At 40.2% G+C, this 23,311-nt stretch overlaps 1 protein-coding gene and 1 long non-coding RNA gene across 4 annotated transcripts in view; one reads left to right on the top strand and one right to left on the bottom strand.

The window, feature by feature from the left end:
* The window catches only part of CDH12 (cadherin 12), an 822,829-nt gene that overhangs the window by 716,796 nt on the left and 82,722 nt on the right, over positions 1-23,311 (top strand). For all 3 annotated transcript variants that reach the window (XM_074944993.1, XM_074944992.1, XM_074944994.1), the window contains one exon: positions 20,789-20,908. In XM_074944993.1, coding sequence (XP_074801094.1) covers positions 20,789-20,908 — 120 coding nt within the window. The remainder of the gene's footprint in view (positions 1-20,788; positions 20,909-23,311) is intronic.
* The window catches only part of LOC141982697 (uncharacterized), a 37,974-nt gene that overhangs the window by 6,795 nt on the left and 7,868 nt on the right, over positions 1-23,311 (bottom strand). The window lies entirely within an intron of this gene.

Raw genomic sequence — 23,311 nt, forward strand, 5'->3', positions numbered from 1 at the left:
TCTCCTGTGCTCTGTGTTATGTCCATCATTTTGGGTCTGTTTATAACAATTTAAAGACCTTTTTCACATCTTCAAGGTCTCCAGGGAGCTTCTGGATGGGAAAAGTGTGTGCTGGTGCCTAAATGGTTTTAAAGTATTTCATCCATTGGTACTGTTTCAGCTGATACTTGGAGGATGGCATGGATTTGGAAAGGCATTCAGCATATAATAATGAATGTTGTGCATCTGAACGTCATTACAACCATCTAGTCACATTAATTTTCAAATGCCAGGCATCAATTCCAGTATATTGTAGTCCGCACTGAACAGACTAAGTGTGATAATTACACAATCTCTGTTCAAGCTTGCTGAGAAGCATGTTTTGATCACGGTGAGGCTGATGCTGCTTTATGGAGGTGGATTATGCCTTTGGTTTTATTCTGTGCTACACATTTTCACTCCAAAATACTAAATGCACCAAAGGATTTAGGAATCTAACTGCAACTTCAGGTGCCTTAAGTCCAAAATTTAGATCCTCAAAACCCCTGCTGAGTTGCTGTTTAACCCTTTAGGCCAGTGGTGGGCAACCTGCAGGCCACACATGGCCCATCAGGGTAATACGCTGGCGGGCCACAAGACCATTTGTTTACATTGACTGTCCACAGGCACGGCTGGCTGTAGCTCCCAGTGACTGTGGTTTGCCAATGGGAGCTGCGGGAACCAGCACAGACCTCAGGGACATGCTGGCCACCACTTCCCGCAGCTCTCATTGGCTCGGAACGGCAAACTGCGGCCACTGGGACCTGCGGGTGGCTGTACCTGTGGACGGTCAATGTAAACAAAATGTCTCGCAGCCCACCAGTTGATTACCCTGACAGGCTGCAGGTTGCCCAGCACTGGTGTAGGCACATAAGTTTCTGCTGGTACCAAGCAGCTCAGTGCCTAAATCCCAGCAAGTTTCTCAAACTCAGAATCTCCCTCATGAGCTATCTAACCTGCAGGGCCCAATCTGGTAGACACTCTTACGGCACTCACACAAACCACTGCTCAGGAGGAGGTGGTACCCCTCCCTTATATTTAAATATTCATTGGAGCAGGGACTGGACCCTGCTTCTCCCCAGGCAGTGTACTTACCACAGGACTATAGTGATATTTTTTTCTCTCACTGACCCAATGACTATTTAAATATTTTATAGTTGAAAAGCTTCAGCAGGAGACATCATGAGAAGCCCACCCTACACTATCCCATGGTCCATTGTTTAGAGCAGTCGGTTGGGAGCCCAGACACTGCCCTGAATCAGTCAGAGTAGAGATGTGAACCTGGGTATCCCATATCCTGGCTGAGTATTTGTGACATTACCCAGGTAAAATCTGGACTCCTGAAAACTGTGTCCACTGAATTCTGTAGCGTGGGCTAAGTTCCCTCTAAGCTGTGCAGCTGCCCAGCTAGCAATTAAGCCCCACGCAGGGGCTCAGGGACCCAAGGCAGACCTGCCATGGTGGGGAGCAGTGCCCGGCCCCGCCGGCCCCGTCTGGGGCAGAGGCACCCCTCCCCCCGGCTCCAGCACGGAGCTGCCCCAGATTTGCCACAATTGGGGAAGAGGCAACCCTCCCCCAACCCCAGCACGGAGCTGCCACGCCGGGGAGAGGTGCCCCTCCCCACTGGTCCCAGCGCGGAAGCTGCCGTGGCCAGGGAAGAGGCACCTCTCCCCCAGCATGGATCTTCTCTGGACTTGTCATGGCCGGAGAAGAGGAGCCCCTCCCTCAATGCAGTCCAGTCCCGCCAGAGCCGCCGCAGCCGGGGGAAGGCGCTTCTCCCCTGGCCCTGAGCTGCTGAGGCGAGAGAGGGCTGGGGATGGGGGGAGTCCTCTCTCCCTGGGCATCCTGCACACCAAACCCCGCATCCCCGACCTAACCCCAGAGCCTGCACCCCCCGCACTCCAATCCTCTGCCCCAGCCCTGAGCCCGGTTCCACACCCCGAAGCCCTCATCCCCAGCCCCACTCCAGAGCCTGCACCCCCCCCACCCCAACTCTCTGCCCCAGCCCTGAGCCCTCTCTCTCACTCCAAACCCCTCGGCCCCCACCCCCACCACATTAATTTTGTTATGTGCCACACATCACCCCCATATTGGTGCACATAACAAAATTAATTCCACACATGGACATAAAAAAGTTAGAGGAAACACTGAGCGTGGGGTGCATTTTACACTGCTTTTCTGTCAGATCATTCACTCCTGGCCTGCTTACACACCCTTCAGCATGCAAATTCATTTCCAGCTAAATACATGAGCACTCTGACCAGTCACTTATGAATTACATGTAGGGGAACACTCACAAATTCTTAATCCCAGCCTTGTTCCCCCCAAAATGTGCATCTTGTACTGTCTAGCACATTACTGAACAATGCAAGCTTATAGAAAGTCTGTCCTTTCATCAAAGGAAAACAATATATGCACCAGCGTTGTTATCCCAAATGGAGTTTTCCACACACTCTAATCCAGACACACTGGTTAAGGTAAAACATTAATATAAATTTAAGTGATTACAAAGGATGATACATAAAAGTCAGGACTGGTTACAAAAGAAAATAAGAGTAAATAATAATACCGAACTTAACAAGCTAAGTGACCTTAAAAGCAAAAGCTTTTTGTCTCACCATACATTGCAGTAAATATCACAGGTTGGGTCTCCTTTCAGCCTGGGACCCCTCCCCCTTAGCTCAGTTCTTTGAGAGTCATTGATGTCATGAGCAGAAGGAGCAGAAGGAACAGAGAGGAATGCAATCAAGCATTTTCCTCCCATCTTCATAATTCAATGTCTTGTGCTAGAAACATCTTTGCTGAGTCATGGTGACACACAGTCAACTGTGGATGTGAGATTTGCGCATCCTTGTGATGAATGTCATTTTTTGTCTACATCCTCCCCTTGCTGGAGAATGGCACAGGCGATAGCTCTTTTGTAGCTGGCTGGGGTGCTAGTGTGTCTGTCTCTGAAAAACTGGTTTGGGCCTGCTTTTCTTAAATTTGGATCTTGTTACAACAATACCATATAGCAGAATCTTGTAACTTTACATTCAGGGTTGATACACATATTTTACCAGGACAATAATGTTCAACAGATTATGAATTTTCAAATGATATCTCACAAGGCATACTTTGTACAAGATTTATCATAGTTTTCTAAAAGAGGTGAACATAATAATGTAGACCATCACAGTCCTGTAACCACAGATCTATTGGGTGATGGGGTATGGCCAGCACCTTTTTTTAGGTACCCATCTCTCTGCATTGTACAGGGAGACTGGGCTTCTAACAAGAGTATGTGGCTGCCATTATGCAGCAGGGTACCTAAATTAGGCATTGCAATCGTGAGTCCAAGTCCCCTTTATGGTTCTAACACTGCAATTCTCCAACCTTTTAGCATGTATGTAGCTCCATTGAAATTAATGGGACAACTCCTGTTTAAAACTAGGCATGTAGTTAAGCCACTTGTGAAATAAGGACTTAATGCAGTGCCATTCTGGTCATGATGATAAAAACAAAATGTCAAATATAGGTTTCTCTATTCCTTAAATTCTGTTCTTTTTGAAACTCCAGTCTGAGTGGCTGTTGGGGTAGTTTTGCCTTTCACATTTAAATTACATGAGTGACATTGCCGTAGTCCACAGGGTTGAGAATGGAGGGGACAAATCATTCTAAAAAGGCATATCTTTTAAATGGCTGGGTAACAAACCTAGTATTTCCTAATTGGGTCTTGTGCTTCTCTCCCAGTGCATTATTTCTAGCAGTTATTGATACCCAGCTGCTTCATCATGTGCATTTTTAGGTACTGCTTATTAACTGCTATTTTGAGCTCCTTGCTTTCTTCAGATGTGCAATTGATGTAAACATTATGGCAGCCCTGGGACTGTGTATACAGCTAGATTGCTTTATAAATAAATAAATAATCTAAATTAATAAAAAATAATTAAATTAAATAATTACTCAAGCAGACAGAGTCACCAATAGCTTAGACATATTTTTAGTGGCTTATATTTGACTGATCACAATGGAAGAGAAAAAATAAATGCCTAACTGGTCTCTAAACAATGCAATTGTCTGAAAAGAAAGATCCTAGTGTTCTATTTTTCCACCCTCCACTCAGACCTCCCTCCCAGCTACCAGCATCCAAGGGGGAAAGGGGAACTGACCTCACCAATTTGCAATTCAAAGGTAGTGTTATAAATTTATATTTCTGTCAATGAGGTAATGGGTTGACTCTTAAGTGTTCAGACTTCATTGTTTTACCCTTTAAATTACTTGGGGCATATTCTTCACGTTTTGCCTTGAAATGTTGGTTTGTGTGTACAACCAGCGTGCAAGAAATCCAAAACTGAGTGTTTTGTAAATGCAATCAGAGTGTACTTGTGCTACAGCCTAACAAAACCTGTTGTGAACGCCAGCCTTCACATTCCCTGCTCTTTAGGCAGTATAAATCAACTTGTGTTATTCTGGAGATATTAGAAATAGATTTGGTTGTGCACTAAACACTGAGACTTGCGCCAATTGCCGCTAGCTGCGGGTGCACTGAAGGTATTAGCAAAAAGCTGCCATTCTTCATCAATTATAATGGGGAATGGCAGCATTGCTTTTGTGGACATGGCTACTTCTGACAGCTAAGAGTGAAAAAAATATTATATTCAGTGTGCTGTCTGGAATGCAGAACAGGACAAGAGTATGCCTTCCCAATTGTCTAGTATTCAAGATATTGATGGAGCCAGCAAGGTTGTGTTATTATCAGGGCGGCACAGCCATGAATGCATAAGCTAGAAACAGGCCTCTCTAGGTAAAATATTTCTTCCTCATATTACTTATGTAGGAGTCAGCTTCCAGAGTATATCTTCAGAACATATTATTGGTAATTTTTTCCTATAAAAGACAAACCCCACAAGGGCAATGTCAGCATCTCTCTTTACAGATGCACACGCTCACACGATGCTGGAGCTTTGCTAAAACTGTCAATGACAGGTCAGGGGAATGTGTTTCGAGACTGGGGGCCTCCTGATCTGAATTGCAATGTAGTACTGCAGTGAGTCATAAATCTACTCTCCATGTTTTCTAAAGAGAAAAAAAAAAAACAAGGTAGGCAGATGTTGATTAGGTTTTGCCTGAGTTCAGAAACGAAGAAGAACATTGTTTTGGATGTCAGGCAGCTATTTGAGGAAATATTGATGAGGAATATTGTTGTAAGTGTGAGGTTTCTGGGCTACCATGTCCCTTCTCCCACACTGCCCTTATGAAAAATATAAAAACTTAAAAACTAATGTACAACTGGCCTGATTTTCAAAGGTGCTGAGCACCTTCAGTTCCCAGCACTGTGGCAAACACACAAAATGTATAGATGTAGAAAAAAGAAAAGGAGGACTTGTGGCACCTTAGAGACTAACAAATTTATTTGAGGAAGAGTTTTTACAAATGAGGTGATGGCATATCTTTTAAACCTTCAGTAGAGCCAGTTGCAGCTGAACCCATCCCCCCCAAAAAAACAAAAAAAAACCATATGTAAATAGCTGACAACAGAAGGTCCAATAGTACAGTCCTTATTCACAGTGATTTGTTGGGACTGGTCATGAGCATAATATTTACTAAAAGATGTTGCTAATTGTTTGATTACACTCACAGTTCATTCTTAAAAATGTTCAAGAGACCAAATAACCAAACTTCGTCAAATTTATTGTCTGAATATAAAACAGTACCATATGAAAAGAAGACAAACATATCTTCCTTTGGGGGTGAAGCATATTTTTGCTGCGTGTTCACCTTACACAGAAAGTGTGCTTTGAAGATATACATGTCAGTGAGTAGTATTTATAGTATGACTTTATAAGTTACAAAACTCTTTATGTTTCACTAGAATCCAACCCATGAGTTTGTACCTGTTGCTTAACTTGTTCTTATATCTGTTTTGGATGCTACATTCCAAACCAGCTGGTATACAGGAACACACCATTCATCCATCTTGGCTTTGACAGGCTTCCTAGTTTCTAATGCCAAAACTGACTTCAGCCTTGCAAAGTATTGTCAGATACTTGACATGGGTGAACAGAATTGGGGATAGCATAATACATTCAGTTAATATACCTTCCCTATGTGTGTGTGTGTGTGTGTGTAGGGCTGTCAATTAATCGCAGTTAACTCATGTGATTAACTCAAAAAAAAAATAATCGCAATTAATCGCAGTTTTTAATTGCACTGCTAATCAATAGGATGCCAATTGAAATGTATTAAATATTATGGATGTTTTTCTATATTTTCAAATATATTGATTTCAATTACAACACAGAATACAAAGTATACAGTACTCACTTAATATCTTTTTACAAATATTTGCACTGTAAAAATGACAAAAGAAATAGTATTTTTTCAGTTCACCTCATACACATACCTTAGTGCAATCTCTTCATTGTGAAAGTGCAATTTACAAATGTAGATTTTTTTGTTACATAATTGCACTCAAAACCAAAGCAATGTAAAACTTTAGCGCCTACAAGTCCACTCAGTCCTACTTCTTGTGCAGCCAATTGCTAAGAGAAAGAACTTTGTTTACATTTACGGGAGATAATGCTGCCCGATTCTTTTTTACAGTGTCACCTAACAGCAAGAACAGATGTTCACATGACACTTTTGCATCCAACATTGCAACGTGCCACGTATGCTAAACATTAGTATTCCTCTTTCATGCTTTGGCCACCATTCCAGAGGACATGCTTCCATTCTGATGACACTCATTACAAAATAATGTGTGAATTAAATTTGGGACTGAACTCCTTGGGGAAGAATTGTATGTCTCCTCCGCTGTTTTTTGCCTGCATTCTGCCATATAGTTCATGTTATAGCAGTCTTGTATGATGACCCAGCATGTTGGGTTTTTTTAAGAACACTTTCACTGCAGATTTGATAAAACGCAAAGAAGGTACCAATGAGAGCTTTCTAAATAGAGCTACAGCACTCAACACAAGATTAAGAATCTGAAGTCCCTTCCAAAGTCTGAGAGGGACAGGGTGTGGAGCATGCTTTCAGAAGTCTTAAATAGCAACACTCCAATGCGGAAATTACAGAACCCAAACCACCAAAAAAGAAAATCAACCTGCTGCTGGTGACATCTGACTCAGATGATGAAAATGAACATGTGTCAGTCTGCTCTGCTTTGGATCATTATCGAGCAGAACCCATCATCAGCATGGATGCATGTCCTCTGGAATGGTGGTTGAAGCATGAAAGGACATATGAATCTTTAGCACATCTGGCACAGAAATATCTTGCAACGTCGGCTACAACAGTGCCATGCGAACGCGTGTTGTCACTTTCAGATTACATTGTAAACAAGATGCGGGCAGCATTATCTCCTGTGAATGTAAACAAACTTGCTTGTCTGAGTGATTGCCTGAACAAGAAGTAGGACTGAGTGGACTCGTAGGCTCTGAAGTTTTACATTGTTTTATTTTTGAATTCAGTTATTTTTTATACATAACTCTACATTTGTAAGTTCAACTTTCATGATAGAGATTGCACTAGAGTACTTGTATTAAGTGAATTGAAAAATACTATTTCTTTTATTTTTACAGTGCAAAATATTTGTAAAAATAAATATAAGTTGAACACAGTACACTTTTTATTCTGTGATGTAATTGAAATCAATATATTTGAAAATGTAGAAAACATCCAAAATATTTAAATAAATGGTATTCTATTATTGTGTAACAGCACTATTAATCATGATTAATATTTTAATTGCTTGAGAGCCCTAGTGTATCTGTGTGTGTGTGTGTGTGTGTTTTGTATACATATATATATATATATATATATATATATATATATATATATACACACACACAGATACACTAGGGCAGTCAAGCGATTACAAAAATTAAAAATGGACGTTGTATTAATACTATGCACATAATACCTAATATATATTGGCTAACAGTAAGCATTACCCCATGAGTTAAGGTTGCAGAAACAAGCCCTAAGAAACTAGAAGTATAATTACCACCATATTATGTGAGCACCTTCCAGAAGTGCATTAAACAACATGACCTCACATCTGCTACATAGTGTTTGTTAGATCATTCTCTCCCCAAGGAAGAAGCAAGTGCAGTGGAGAGTCTTGTTTTCTTGGGGTTTTAGGTTTGTTTGTATATATTTTGCTATGCATTTATATTAGGAGAAGGGCAGGTAAAATAAATGTGCTATGAACTTTCAGTGGAAGGTACTGAAGTTTGTGGTGGTCCCTAGATCCTGGGGGATTCATTTCACTATCTTAGAGCAGCCCCCAAGAAAATTCTGTCTCCTGCACAGACTAACTTTATCCTTATTCTAGAGAGGTCCATTGTGCTAAAGGAGCAAAGTTGTCGAGCATGGCCTTCGTCCAAAATTTTTAAGCAACCTTTTAGATACCCTGAGCCCAGGCCATATCACTTTGAGCATAAGGTCTGAGACCCTGAACCTCATTCAAAATTATATGTGAAGCCCATGCAGAGAGTGAAGGACAAGTTTGATGTGCTCATGGTAGCCTCTGTTACTAAGGAGATGCATTACAGCATTCTGTACTAGCCAGAGTTTCCTAAGTGCTGAAGACTTCATGCCCAAGTATATCACATTGTTCTAGTCCAATTAAGTGATGAAGGCATGATTAACTGAGGCCATATCCTCATCCTGTAGAACAGGATGAAGTCTTCTAGACCAGTGATTCTCAAAGCTGGTCCGCCGCTTGTTCAGGGAAAGCCTCTGGCGGGCTGGGCCAGTTTGTTTACCTGCCGCATCTGCAGGTTCGGCTGATCGCAGCTCCCACTGACCGTGGTTCTCCACTCTAGCCCAATGGGGGCTGCAGGAAGGGTGGTCAGCACATCCATTGGCCCGCGCTGCTTCTCACAGCCCCCATTGGCCTGGAGCTCCAAACCGCAGCCAGTGGGAGCAGCGATCAGCCCAACCTGCGGACATGGCAGGTAAACAAACTGGCATGGCCCGCGAGGGGCTAGCCCTGAACAAACGGTGGACCAGCTTTGAGAACCACTGTTCTAGACAACTGGAGATGATAGAAAGCATTACTCATGGATGCTGCTATGTGAGAGTTTAATGTCTGTGAAGAACCTAAGACTACTCCTAGACTGCAGACTGAATTGATCAATTGTGGATGTGTACAGTCAACCAAAGGAAACTGCACTGTTGCTGCAAACTCTTCAGAATGCTTTCCCATCAGTATCACCCCTGACTTTCTCAGGCCCAGCTTCAGCCAGCTGTTTTTCATCCATGAGCTGACCTCATCTAAGCAGTTGGCCATCTTTGTGCTAGTGGTATGGTTCTTTGTAGTAAAGGGTTGGTAGAGCTATGTGCCATCTGCATGTTCAGGGCACTTGAGTCCATGTTGTCTAATCAGTTTATCTAGTGGTTGCATATAGATGTTGAGAGGGACTGGACAGAGAATCGATGCTTCTGGAACACCACAATTGAGGGGTCTCATGGTGGAGAAGTATTTTCACATCACTGGTTGTTGGATGCATCTCTCCAGAATGGACTTAAGCCATTTTAGTGGATTACTCTGAACTCTCTCAAGTGAGACAGCAGTATCTTGTGGTCAGCCGTGTCAGATGTTTCAGAAAGGACCAACAGGATCAGAGTGGATGTCTATCTTATGATCACTGAGAGGAGAGGAGATCATCCATCAGTGCCACTAAAGCAGTTTCAGTTCTGTATCCTGGCCAGAATCCAGACACTGCTTGATCTAGAATATTATCTTAAATTAGATGAGCTTTGGCTAGCTTCTATCAGGAATGGAAGATTTGACACTGGGTGGTAGCTGACTAGAACCAATGTACCTAGGATGTTTGGTTTTTTTCAGCATTGGTCAGACTAATCCATTTTTGAAGGAGGAATGGAAGATTCCTATAAGATATGTCTTGTAGAGGAACCCCTTCTCTTATAAGTGAATACTGTCAAAGCCCTTACATGGACCCTTTTGTGCTGCAAGGCATTGAGAGTTTGGCCCACCTCAGTAATTGTGGCCCTTAAAGTCATGTGGCCTTCTATGTGTTAAAGGTGAGCTGTGTAAACAAAGCCATATGGAGAGAAGCAACCTGAGATGTGCTATGGGCTCAGGTAGAAACTACTGGTGAGAAAAGGCTTGGAAATTAGCCCTTTTTTATGCAGTTGTTATTTTTTATTTTTAGAGACTTATTTCTGTGGTAACTGTGTAACTTTAAATAATAGGAGATTTGAACACTTTATTAGTCCTGTGTCCTCATTTTCTTCCCTAAAAGAAATAATATTTTTTTTCTGATCCCAGTGAACGTACTTCTCAATGCTGTGGCCTTACGATTTTCGGATACCTTTTCATTTTTGTGGAATAACGCCCAGCAAATAAAGAGATCAACAGCTATTTTCAGGTGGTTAGCAGTATGTTTAAAAAAAAAAATCACATGCAAGGTAAACCACCCCAGTTTTGTGCTATGATGTGAATGCTTCTCATTATTGTGTACAAGTATTTGCTACAATGTAATGCTTTTCCAGATGCACAAATGCCCATGCTATTTCCACAATGAGCTTTGTGACACACATGGCTACAGTAGTACTGTAGTGGACTAGATTGTACCAAGAGTTAGTGCACTAGCCTTTCATTTCTGGAGACTTTGGTTCAATTGTGATTTAGGGCACAAGTTTCTGTGTGTTTATGGCTCAATACTTATAGGTGTTGAGCAGTCTGGCCGGATCTAGTGAATCACTTTAAAATGTACCTCACTTTAAGCATATGAGTAGTCCCCTAGCCCTTGTAGCACTGAACATTTAATTTTTAGAATTATTTGTGGCCATAGTATCAGACAGTATCAGCATTCTGCTCCCTGGGTGGGCCAAGGGCTAGAAATGCTGCAGATTCAAACTGTGTGAGATACTTCTCCGAGCATCTACTTTATTTGCATTAATCTTGATTTTAGCTTCTGTTTCAAGGTCCTTATTTCCATGAGCATCCACTTTACAATACACAACCCTGGACTTTCTATGTAGAAGTTCTCCTAGCCATCCTAATATCACCCTCGCAGACTTTTACAGTACTTTTCTCTATCTTTGGTCAGGGTGGTTTAAGTCATGGGTCATGATCCTGTTCCATTTGGAATCAACAGCAAAATTCCTGTTGACTCCAATGGGAGCAAGATCTAGGCCAATGGTTTTTATGTGTGAAGCAACCATCTGAAATACACTAGTCCTCCAATGTCATTTGCTGTCACTTTAAAATAAAAATACTCCTGATGAACCATTAGAATGTCAATTTTCTTAAGCCTTTAAAGTTATTTAGCATTTCATAGCCTTTAGCCTTTTTCCACCCTTAAAAAGAAAAAAAAAAAACAAGGGCTTAGGCATATCAGTCTGTTTCCCTGTATTTTACAATCTCTAAAACAAAGATTTCCAAATTACAATTCAAATATTAATGATATAAAACTTCATTTTATTCTGAATATAGTCTGACATATATACAGTGGAAGAAATTATAGTTTGTTTATTTTGGCCCTTTTATTATGTTTGTGTATTAATAAAGACATAAAAATAAAATTATATTTTTATTAAAATGCCTGGGGATGTAATAAATTTAACTCTCCATCACTGCTTAGTAGACAATGAGTATTTGCTGCTATATTGCACTGTATTATTGAGTGGAGAAATAACTAAGTTATAAAGGCTGCTTTTATAATTGTTTTTATGCTTTACTATAAAACAGTACATTTATTAGTCAGGCAGAATAGGCAATGCTCAATAACATGAGAAAAGATGAGAAACTAGTTTCAAAAAAATCTGTTCATAATACTGAACATATATGTGCGTAGTTGAAGAACCACTGAAGCCACATAAGAAAATAATAAGCCAGAAATGACCTCTCTGAAAAACACACACTATACATGTTCTCAAGTTTGTTTTTTGGGGAGTTGGCAGGTGAATTAATAATGTCTAGATATTATTTTTCAAAACCAACACACACTACTGTTGGGATTCCCAGGCCTACCTGCATCTAATTGCCTGGGAAAAACACGACTAAGTGTTTGCCTTAATAAAACAGTTTATTATTCACCAGTTTTACCTTATTTTGAATAATTTAGCTGGTGTGTGTATGGAGAGAGTATGTGAGAAAGCATTTAAGGTAACATATTTAGGCATCTAAAATTAATACTTGGGCACCAAATTAAGCTGCATGATTTTTCAGAGGTTATGACTACCTGCAACTTCCATTTCCTTTGAAACTCATGGTACTTTTATTTAGATTCCTAAACATGGGTATGAATTTAGGGTCCTAACTTTGAGCACCCATCTTTGAAAATGTTGGCCTTAATCCCTTCAAGAGAGAACAGGTTTCAGCAACAGGTTCTTTTTCAGGGGAAACCATTTTTATCGGTGCTTCCTTTATCAGCAGTCCTATCAATATTTCACAGCCATGGCCAGTTTTCTAACAGTCTCAAATATTTTTCCAGCAGAAAGCTTTTGTTTAACATGATACAACTTTTAGCAATATTAAAGTTTAGGACCTCCAGGGATTGCATCTAATTTCAGCTGGGTTCACTCTGGTCTCTTTTTATTTAATACTTATGTGTATAAAGCCTCGTTCATGTGGCAAAGATAAATGAGCAGGTGAAGTGGCATGGCCACCTTTTTTTGTCTGTAGTGATAGTCGAAGGAAAAAATATGAAAATAACCAACTGTGTCCAATAAAATCTGTTTAATCTAATTTAGGACCGCAAACACTGAAATGCAATCATAATTGTATGGTTAACTCATGACATCACTGCAGGACAAAGTTAAGGTTGTTTGGTGTCTTAATAGGGCATTTCTTACCAAAGTATAAATTTAACCCTCCTTCACTCCAAAGTACGTTTAATAGCAACTGCTAAATTTCTTGGGTTTTTACTGCTTGGTTTGTTGACAATTGCAACATCACTGTATTGTTTTTATCCTTCAGTGTTACTGATACATACATTCAACCTTCAATCCACCATATCATAGGTTTTGGGGGGAATTGTTTTTGTTTGTTTGTCTGGGAATATATAGTTAGGTTCCAATCTGATTCCCATTTTCTTCAGTAGGCATTGGATTGAGCCCTTAAACAATGTTATACTGTTGTATCCTAAAAAAAGAAAAGGAGTACTGCCACAAGTACTCCTTTTCTTTTTGCGAATACAGACTAACACGGCTGCTACTCTGAAACCTTTGGTATCCTAGTGAATCTTATGACTCTTTTATACTGGACTTTCTTTTCTTTCAGATCACTATTAAATTAAATACTATGCTGCATGTACTCTAATAGCTAGGCATAATGGGTTGAGTTAAAGGCAGAGGTTGCACTCTATTAACTCCAAATTTCTTTATTTTTTATGAGTTTGTATCTCAAGTGTAATGTTGTATAAGGACAATAGGCCCTAATCATCCTTGGTGTCACTCTATTAACTTACAGACATGGAATATGAATGTGAGACAACATTGTGTGTGTAATCCAACAAATACAAGACCAAATTCTTACTCAGGCAAAAGGCTCATGAAGTCTACACAAATTTTGCCTAAGTAAGAGCAATGTAAAGACTGCAAGACTTGTCCCATGTAATAGTGGGGTCCCACAGAGGTCTGTCCTGGGTCTGGAACTATTCAACATTTTCATTAATGACTTAGCTAATGTAGTGGACAGTATGTGTATAAATAATACATCAAATAATACATGATGAGAATAACATCAAACTGGGAGGGGTTGCTGGCACTTTGGAGGATAGCATTACAATTCAAAATGACCTTGACAAATCAGAGAATTGGTCTGCAATCAACAAGGTAAAATTCAATAAAGACAAGTGGGAAGGAAAAATCAAATGTACAATATAAACTGGGGAATAGCTGGCTAGGCAGTAATGCTGCAGAGACGGATCTGTGGGTTATAGTGGATTACAAACTGAAGATGAGCCAACAATGTGATGCAACTGTGAAAAGGGCCAACGTCATTCAGCATTAACAGGAGTGTCACACATAAGACACAGGAGGTAATTGTCCCACTCTACTAGACATTGGTGAGCCCTTAGTCGGAGTATTTTGTCCAGTTTTGAACACCACACCTTAAGAAAGATGTGGACAAAATGGAGAGAGTCCAGGGGAGAACAACAAAAATGATAAAAGGTTTAGAAAACCTGACCTAAGAGGGAAGGTTAAGAAAACCCTGGCTATTTTTAGTCTTCAGAAAAGAGGACAGAGGGAGGATCTGATAACAATCTTCAAATACGTTAAGGACTGTTATAAAGAGGATCAATTTTTCTCCATGTCCATTGAAGCTATGATGTGATGTAATGGACTTAATCTGCAGTACGGGAGATTTAGGTTAGGTATTAGGAAAATATATTCTAACTATAAGGGTAATTAAGCTCTGGAATAGGCTTCCAAGGAAGATTGCGGAATCCTGGTCACTGGAGGTTTTTTAAAAACAGGTTGGACAAACACCTGCCAGGGACAGTCTAGGTATATTTGATCCTGCCTCAGTGCAAGTGAGGCTGAAGTAGATGACCTTTTGAGGTCCCTTTCAGCCCTACATTCTTTGATTGAATGTACCTGATCACAGTCTGCCTTGATTTTTATGAGTATAAACTAAGGAAAACTAGCATATCTGAAGCTGTACTATAAAGTACACTATAATTAAATCTATCTTATGAACTGAGCACCTAATGATTAAAAATAATACCAGTGATGGTGATAATTATAGATGTTGTGCTGTAGTTGTAAAGGCTAGAAATGAAGTGTTACTGATTAACTAAATCATCACCAGTAATTTTTTTTGATGAAATGTCTTGAAGTAAAATCAGATTTATGATTTATTTTTCCTCTTTGCAGCTAGAGTGTATCAGCTAGTATTGATTTTAAATTTCAAGCTCAATACAGTATTAGGTGTTAGAATTTCAGCTAAAGGGAAAAAAAATCCTGGGGAATGGATCAATGTTATGTGCTATTTTCAAGGTGTATATGAGCTGTATTGAACCAGAGTTTCTAAATATTAACCTGTAAATAGAGCATCAGGTGTATTTTCAAATGCAAGAGATTACATTTCTGGTATTTTGAGCTCCAGAGTGCATGAAGCAATCCGGAAATTTTATCTATGTAATACACTGGCAAAATGTGCCCGTTCTGGTAGTCAGCCAACTAGATGATAACAATCTATTACTACTACCAGCTAAAGGAGTTATTCATTTAGCTCAACCTTTAGAGGGCTATGCTGTAGTGCTTGAAGGCCCCCTGAGTTCAAACCATTCTGATAATACATATGAGGGGGCCGTTATGGCCAAGATTTTCAAAAACAAGAGCCTAAAGGTAAGCTAAAAGTATTGGTTGATTTCAGCAGGACCTGCTTAGTGCCCAACACTTTTGAAAATCAGCTGATACGTAGTCAGAAGCCCAATGTAATTCACCACTTTTGAAAAATTGGATGTACCTCTCCATCTGGGGTATGAGGAGAATGCTGTTCACTCTGGGGTACAAATTCAAGGTAGGCCCCCTACTGTTTTGTTAATGTCAGAAAAGAGCTTTGTTCTGTTACTTCAAATACTTTTGCTGACTACAAGTGTTAGATAGTCTCCTACTTCTCTTAAAACATGCTATTGTCTGACATGGGCTTCCCAACTCCTTTTCTCTTCCCCTCACAACAGCAACCAACCTGAAATGTAGGGGACAGTGTGGAGGGAATGGGTTTAAAGGACGAGATCTGTTTGGGGAGAAAGAGCCTGGAGGACCAGCCAAGCTTTTAGTAAGAATACAAATTTTGGGATGTTTATTTAAATCAAACCTCTAAAGCACCCAACTCTCATTCAAACCTCAGGATTCAAAGAATCAGATGATTGGGTTTAGTGTTTGAGATAGGAACAAAAAACAGCTGTATGGGAAAAGAAAGTAGCAGAAGAATGAGTGTGTTCAGGACAGGAAAAGGGGGAAAATGACAATGGCACAAAGAAACATTCCCTCAGGCAAAGAATGCAATAAACTTGTCTTTTATGGTGGCAAGATAGTAAGATACTGTGAGGTGGGGAGGATATGTGGATGGATAGATAGACATAAGGGCATTTTTCAAGATAAAAGCTTCCATATTCCTTTGGCAATTAGGGCTGTATGTGGGTTGTAGTTACTTGTATTTGTGTTTATTTGTGTAAGTAGTTGGGGTTTGTTTTTTACTAGCTTCTTTAATGGGTCAGGGAATACTTAGTCATACAGATCACACTTTTATTAGCCCTGTAAATTAATTCCTGAGCATCTCCCCACAAAAAAGTCCATAGAAACTGTAAACGCTAATTGAAATACTGACACATCCCAAGCTTATCTAAATATTTGTGTTTATTCGGGTTCCTATGGGACCCAAATGCACAGCCTTTTTACCCAATCCCCTGAGTCATCAAGTCCGCAACCAGTACAACTTAATACATAGTATATATTTATCCCATAGGTTATGCCCTGGTTTGGTATCAAGATTTATGACTGTGGCTGGATTGAGGATGTGAATTAATGTTCTAGTGTATTGTGGGTAACCTGGGTTGTGTTATGTTTTTTTGGCACTCCTGTTAGTGTAATTAAGCAGTATGGGGAAAATCTTGCCTTTTCCTCTGCAGTGCTTGGCAGAAGAACCAGTGAAGTTCTACTTTTCAAGGTGGGCGTTGAGGAGCATGATTCAAGAGGCACCATGAAGGATATACTATGAAATCCCTACGCTTTCCCCTTCCGTAGTACAGAATTCAGCTTTGTTGGGGTTCCCTGCATTCCAGCAAGTGCTGACAGGGTTGGGACTGGCAGATCCCCTGCTACATAGACCCTTCTATTTTCACCCTCTTGTAGTGAGAGTCCATGGAAGGTTTTGTATGTATTGTAAAACATGCTCCCGTTATCCTGGCAAAGAGAGAGAACCTCCATACTCAATGCCACTCCCCTACCCCCCAATAGAGCTACATAGCACACATTCTGTTATCTTGATTTTGTATTAGATGAGAAGTTTAGGCATAAATGTCTGAGTATGCAGTGCTTCCATAATCGTTATATTGAACTATGACTTTGATCTTCTGTGGCACCTCGTGGCCTCTAAAATGTGACATTCCCCATCCTTCAGGAAATCAAAGACTAACCTCAAGCTACTTCTGAAATGAGTCCAGATGATCTCTGCAGTAATATTTTATTTCCCGCATCCCTAATCTTTCTTTTCATTTAAAAGTTGACTCTAACTAAATGTGCCCTCACTTTGTAAACCTGTCCCGCATTATTTTAAAACCAGTCTTGCTAATCAAATAGCTTTTCATGAACTCTCACGTTTCCCCATGATCATCAGTGTAGTACAAGAAATCTCCAGTGGCACCTTAACATTTTGCTTTGGCCAAAGACCATCTGTAACTGGAGAAACTCTACAATACTATCCAACAAGCAGTCAATTTATTTTCACTATCCATTCCAATTCCTCCAGTGGTGCTGGCAATAGAAAGTAGAGATGTGTAGGAGAGTTTAAAAAAATCACCTCAAACTTTTCCCTTGACTGTATTGGAGTATCTTTCACTATCGGATCATCTGCTTATTTTTAAAAAAAATAAACATTGACATGCACATCACTGTTAGTGCTAGTACAATGATGATGCTTAAAAACTTTCCAATTGCCTTTATAGCTAATAATTTTGCAGCATTTGCAGTATTCGCTGGGTATTGTCAAGGGAATGCCAGATGTTCTCAAACTTGCTGTAGTATGCACCCCCATTCTAACAGAAAGACTGCCTGATGGACCACCACGTACTACTTCTCAATGTGACACAGAGGGGAAATGGAGTAAACCTACTCTATGAGTACCCCTATATGTATGGATATAAGGCAGACTATCTTACTGTAAAGTTTCTATCAACACACCTGATACAAGTGTCAGATAGAGCTATATAAAAACAAGTACTTTATTTCTACAGTGTTCCTACCGGAAGCTGACCAAGGCAGGTAGATGAAACAAAACTCAAGCCTTGATTTCAAAACCAACTTAGTGAATAAAATATGTTGTTCATTCTAAAATGTACAGACTCCTTTTTGGACTTGTATTCTAGCACTAGAAAGTTTTCTTCTAGGAGGCCATAGTATAATTCTCATGGTAGTTCGTGGTCTGTCTGCAGGCAGATCAGGTGGCTGCTTGCCTACGTACTGGTTTCAAGGCCAGTTTATACATTTTACTTTGCAAATGCCAGTTGTGGGTGCAGAAATGTTGGTTTTGCACATGCCATGAGCCGTATCTAGCTTTCAACATGCACTTTAAGCACCCACTTTCTAGATCTGGCACTATATTTTCACCAGTGTCCATTTAATGTGTGAAGGGAAGATTTTTGTAAATAAATAAATAAGCCTCTTCAAAGGTCTGATGCTATTGGTAATGGCAAAATTCCAATGGCAGGAGCACGATTAGGCCCCCAGCACTTTTAATATGTCTTTTCAGGTTTGGAGAACTGTTCTTATTATTGTAAGTGAGGTCTTTAGACCCAATATTATTCATAAACATCACTGTAGAATCCCTGTTACTAGAAACAAGGATGACAGATGACACTAAAGTGCTTGATACCCCACTAAGTTGGAAACCAGAGTTTCGCTGGTGAGCCGATATACAAAAGTAAGCAATATTTGTGGCTGTGTTACTAAACCTATGGACAAAGAGGAAGAGGTCCAAATACTCAATCTTGTCTAAAATTAAGCGCCTATATCCAAATGTAGACACCTAAATATGTGGCCTGTTTTTTCATAGAATCATGTACTTTAAAGTATGAAGGGACCATTATGATCATCTAGTCTGACCTCCTGCCCAACGCAGGCCACAGAATCTCACCCACCCACTCCTGTAACAAACTCCTAACCTATGTCTGAGCTATTGAAGTCCTCAAATCATGGTTTAAAGACTTCAGGGTGCAGAGAATCCTCCAGCAAGTGACCTGTGCCCCATACTGCAGAGGAAGGTGAAAAACCCCAAGGGCCACTGCCAATCTGCCCCGGAGGAAAATTCCTTCCCGCCCCCAAATATGGGCGATCAGCTAAACCCTGAGCATGTGGCCAAGACTCACCAGCCAGACACCCAGGAAAGAATTCTCTGCAGGAACTCAGATCCCACCCCATCTAACATCCCATCACAGGCCATCGGGAAGATCTACCGCTAATAATTGAAGATCAATTAATTGCCAAAATTAGGCTATCCCATCATATCATCCCTTCCATAAACTTATCATGCTTAGTCTTGAAGCCAGATAGGTCTTTTGCCCCCACTGCTCCCGTTGGAAGGCTGTTCCAGAACTTCACTCCTCCGATGGTTAGAAACTTTCATCTAATTTCAAATCTAAACTTCCTGATGGCCAGTTTATATCCATTTGTTCTTGTGTCCACATTGGTATTGAGCTTAAATAATTCCTCTCCCTCCCTGGTATTTATCCCTCTGATATATTTATAGAGCGCAGTTATCTCAGCCTTCTTTTGGTTAGGCTAAACAAGCCAAGCTCTTTGAGTCTCCTTTCATAAGACAGGTTTTCCATTCCTCGGATCATCCTAGTAGCCCTTCTCTGCACCTGTTCCAGTTTGAATTCATCTTTCTTAAACATGGGAGACCAGAACTTCAAACAGTATTCCAGATGAGGTCTCACCAGTGCCTTGTATAATGGTACTAACACCTCCTTATCTCCTCTGGAAATACCTTGCCTGATGCATCCCAAGACCGCATTAGCTTTTTTTCACGGTCCTATCACATTGGCAGCTCATAGTCATCCTGTGATCAACCAATACTCTGTTACTTCCAACTGATGCATCCCCAGTTTATAACAAAAATTCTTGTTATTAATCCCTAAATGCATGACCTTGCACTTTTCACTATTAAATTTCATCCTATTACTATTACTCCAGTTTACACGGTCATCCAGATCTTCCTGAATGATATCCCAGTCCTTCTATGTATTGGCAATACCTCCCAGCTTTGTGTCATCCACAAACTTTATTTACACATTCCCATTTTTTGTGCCAAGGTCAATAATAAAAAGATTAAATAAGATTGGACCCAAAACCGATCTCTGAGGAACTCCACTAGTAACCTCCCTCCAGCCTGACAGTTCACCTTTCAGTAGGACCCGTTGTAGATTCCCCTTTAACCAGTTCCTTATCCACCTTTCAGTTTTCATATTCAAATTTCATATTGATCCCCATCTTCTTCCAATTTAGCTAATAATTCCCTCACATGAATGTCAGCAAACTCTGCTGATGATTTTGGTTTGCAAAGTGTTGGGACTCCCAGGTTGCACTTGGAGTTTGGTGTTTATGCAGATTCAAACCCCCAAAGCCAGACTGGTAAACTGCATGGTCCCCAGTGAGTGTTGTAAAACTGTCAAAACACACAAGAAATACCCTCCCTCCAAAAGGGCATAGGTGGGCTCCCCTTGCCTTTAGACATCTCTTGAAGGGGAAATTGATTATCCTATTACTCCCACACATATTTACATACCCAAGGGTGGGCAACTGGCCTGCTTTCCCTCACAACACCCCTCCTCTCCAACTTGCTGGTAAGTGTATTCTGAAGCATGGGTGCCTGCCCACCTTCTCTTCCCTTCCCCGTCTGCTGCAACTGCTACTTACATTTATGTCAGTGTGGGGCTGAAACATTACATTGTTCTCTCCCTGTTTCCAAAGAAGCAGGAGTTACAGCAAATGCCCTCATCAAAAGGGGCTAAGCTATACAATATGTCAGCAATATTCCTGATCTTTGTTTTCTTTTGGAAATTAAAACATATGCATTTTTTTCTAGGCGCATACGTACTTCAGGTTAAAGCTACAGATGCTGATGATCCTACATATGGAAACAGTGCCAGAGTGGTTTATAGTATTCTTCAGGGGCAACCATACTTCTCCATTGATCCTAAGACAGGTAAATGTTTCATCAGCAACAATATTATATTGACCTTTCAAACATTTAAACTTTGATTAAACATCTAAGTGGGCATTATTATTGGCGTGTTTAGAAATAAATACCTAATGCTCCGATACACCCAAAGGCCAATACATCATCATACATTTGCTTTGTGCGCAGACTGGGTTTTGAATAAATTGCAACCTGCCATATAGTTTGGAATGTCTAAAGTATGTATGTGTTGAAGAGGTCTTTCCTGGTGCACTGTTACTTCCATGTTGTTAAGATTACTTCTGTCTTTAAGTGCTGTTCAGTTTGTGTGTTCTCTCTTTTTTTTCCTGGATGTTTTGACTCCAACTCTCAAGTCTTCATCCTGTTGACTCAATTTGCAGTCTGATTGCCTAGAATGAAGAATACTCTAGCAAAAAGAAAAGGAGTACTTGTGGCACCTTAGAGACTAACCAATTTATTTGAGCATAAGCTTTTGTGAGCTACAGCTCACTTCATCGGATGCTGTAGCTCACGAAAGCTTATGCTCAAATAAATTGGTTAGTCTCTAAGATGCCACAAGTACTCCTTTTCTTTTTGCGAATACAGACTAACACGGCTGTTACTCTGAATACTCTAGCAGTAATTCTTGTGTTGCATGTTTTTTAATTTGAGAATGTGGACAGCTGATTGGTACCTGCCCTCTTCTTTTGCTGGGGCACAGGATGTTGGTCTGAGGTTGTTAGATGTGTTGTCAGAGAAGAAAGGGAGACTGCAATATTTTATCGTGCCCTATATTTTTAAATGCCATTCCTGTTTCTATATTTAATAATTCAGTGAACCTAGAATGTACACACTAAATGCTACAAACTATATGTTGAACCTGCACAGGAATAGTCACCCATATGCCCTTTTCAACAAATGGAATTTCTTCTCCCAGTGAAGCTGTACTTGAATGTCAGATGGCATGTTAAAGACTTTCTCACAGATGAATCAATAATTGGAGATGGGAGATGCACAACACTGTTAGTGCAGAATCTCCAAAGGGCACGTTCCTCTGTCACATGCTCCATTTAGCAGTAGATCATATTGCAGGCTGGCTCGACGACTCTACTTTGAAAATCAAAATCTGACTTTTTCAGACACCTGAAAAAAAACTTAACCTTAATGCTTCTTTTTGGATTAAATCTTGTGGGAAATGGAGAGGAATTTAAAAGTGAACTGAAAAGCTTTAACCGGCCACAAGCTGAATTCAGGTATCTATATTTCTCATGTAACACCTGATTATATCCCCACCAGCATTCCCTGCATTGTTTTAGATCTTTGGGGGTATATGCTGCCTTTTGTTACTCAGTATTGAGTGGAGCAGATGGGGAAAGCTTACATAAGAAGACCCCAGGAAAGTCATGCAGGGGGGAAACCCCATATATCACACATCCCCCATCAACCCCTCTGAACATGCTACTCAAGTGGAACTAATATCAGAAATGAGCATATAGATTAATGCTACTCTGAGAAACATTAACTTGCAATATACAAGGGTACATGAAAGCCATTAGAGGGGTTATATTCACACCAAGGGAACTGCTCACATAAGTATTAACTCATGAACTTCGTTACAAGATCAGGCACAGAGGCTCACATACTCCAAGTTGTTCCATGTGGACAGACCCCCAACTCTCCATTAAGATCACTGGAGATCAGTCCAGGTGCAGGGCCTATCTGCATAGAACTCAGGATTGGGTCCTGAGCTTATACTTGTTGGTCTTTTGGCAACCCCAGGGATGTTGTATGTCAGTTCACATTCAATATCTGTATTCCTTGCAAACAAACAAACAAAAAAAACCCTTTAAATATTATTCAATTCTGCAGCCCTCTTGGTTAACGCTAAAAGATTTAAAATGGTAAAAGCTGGGAACATTCAGTGCAGCACTGAATCCATGTAGATCTAGCATTACAATAAGCCTTGATTTCAAAATTCTAATTTTTTTTGTGAAGAGGAAGAAGAAATGCAATAGGTTCTTTCCTGTTAATCATTATTCCATATAATGAATTGCTCTAGTGAGATTCTTAAATGTGCTCTCTGAAACATCCATATAAACACATGCCTTTTTATAGAAAATGTTGTTTTTCATTTTTATTTAGTCTTTTAATATAGAGTGCAAAGTGAAGGAAAAATATTGCCATTGGACTATTTTTGACATTCAAATTATTCTTACTGATTTTTTATTGGAGACAGAGATCTCTTATGGGAAAAGCTACAGAATGCTTCCAACTTCCAGACAGGAAAAGCAGTGGGTGATTAGGCACTTCACTGCTAGAGTGACAGCCAATTGTTTATGTACTGTAATCCATTAGGAAGATTTTTAACAGATTTAAAGCTAACCAATGTTATCTTAAAACATAATGTAAAAATCAAGGTGAACTGCACCT

This window comes from Natator depressus, chromosome 2, assembly GCF_965152275.1.
Source record: "Natator depressus isolate rNatDep1 chromosome 2, rNatDep2.hap1, whole genome shotgun sequence".
In the NCBI taxonomy this organism is placed as follows: domain Eukaryota; kingdom Metazoa; phylum Chordata; order Testudines; family Cheloniidae; genus Natator; species Natator depressus.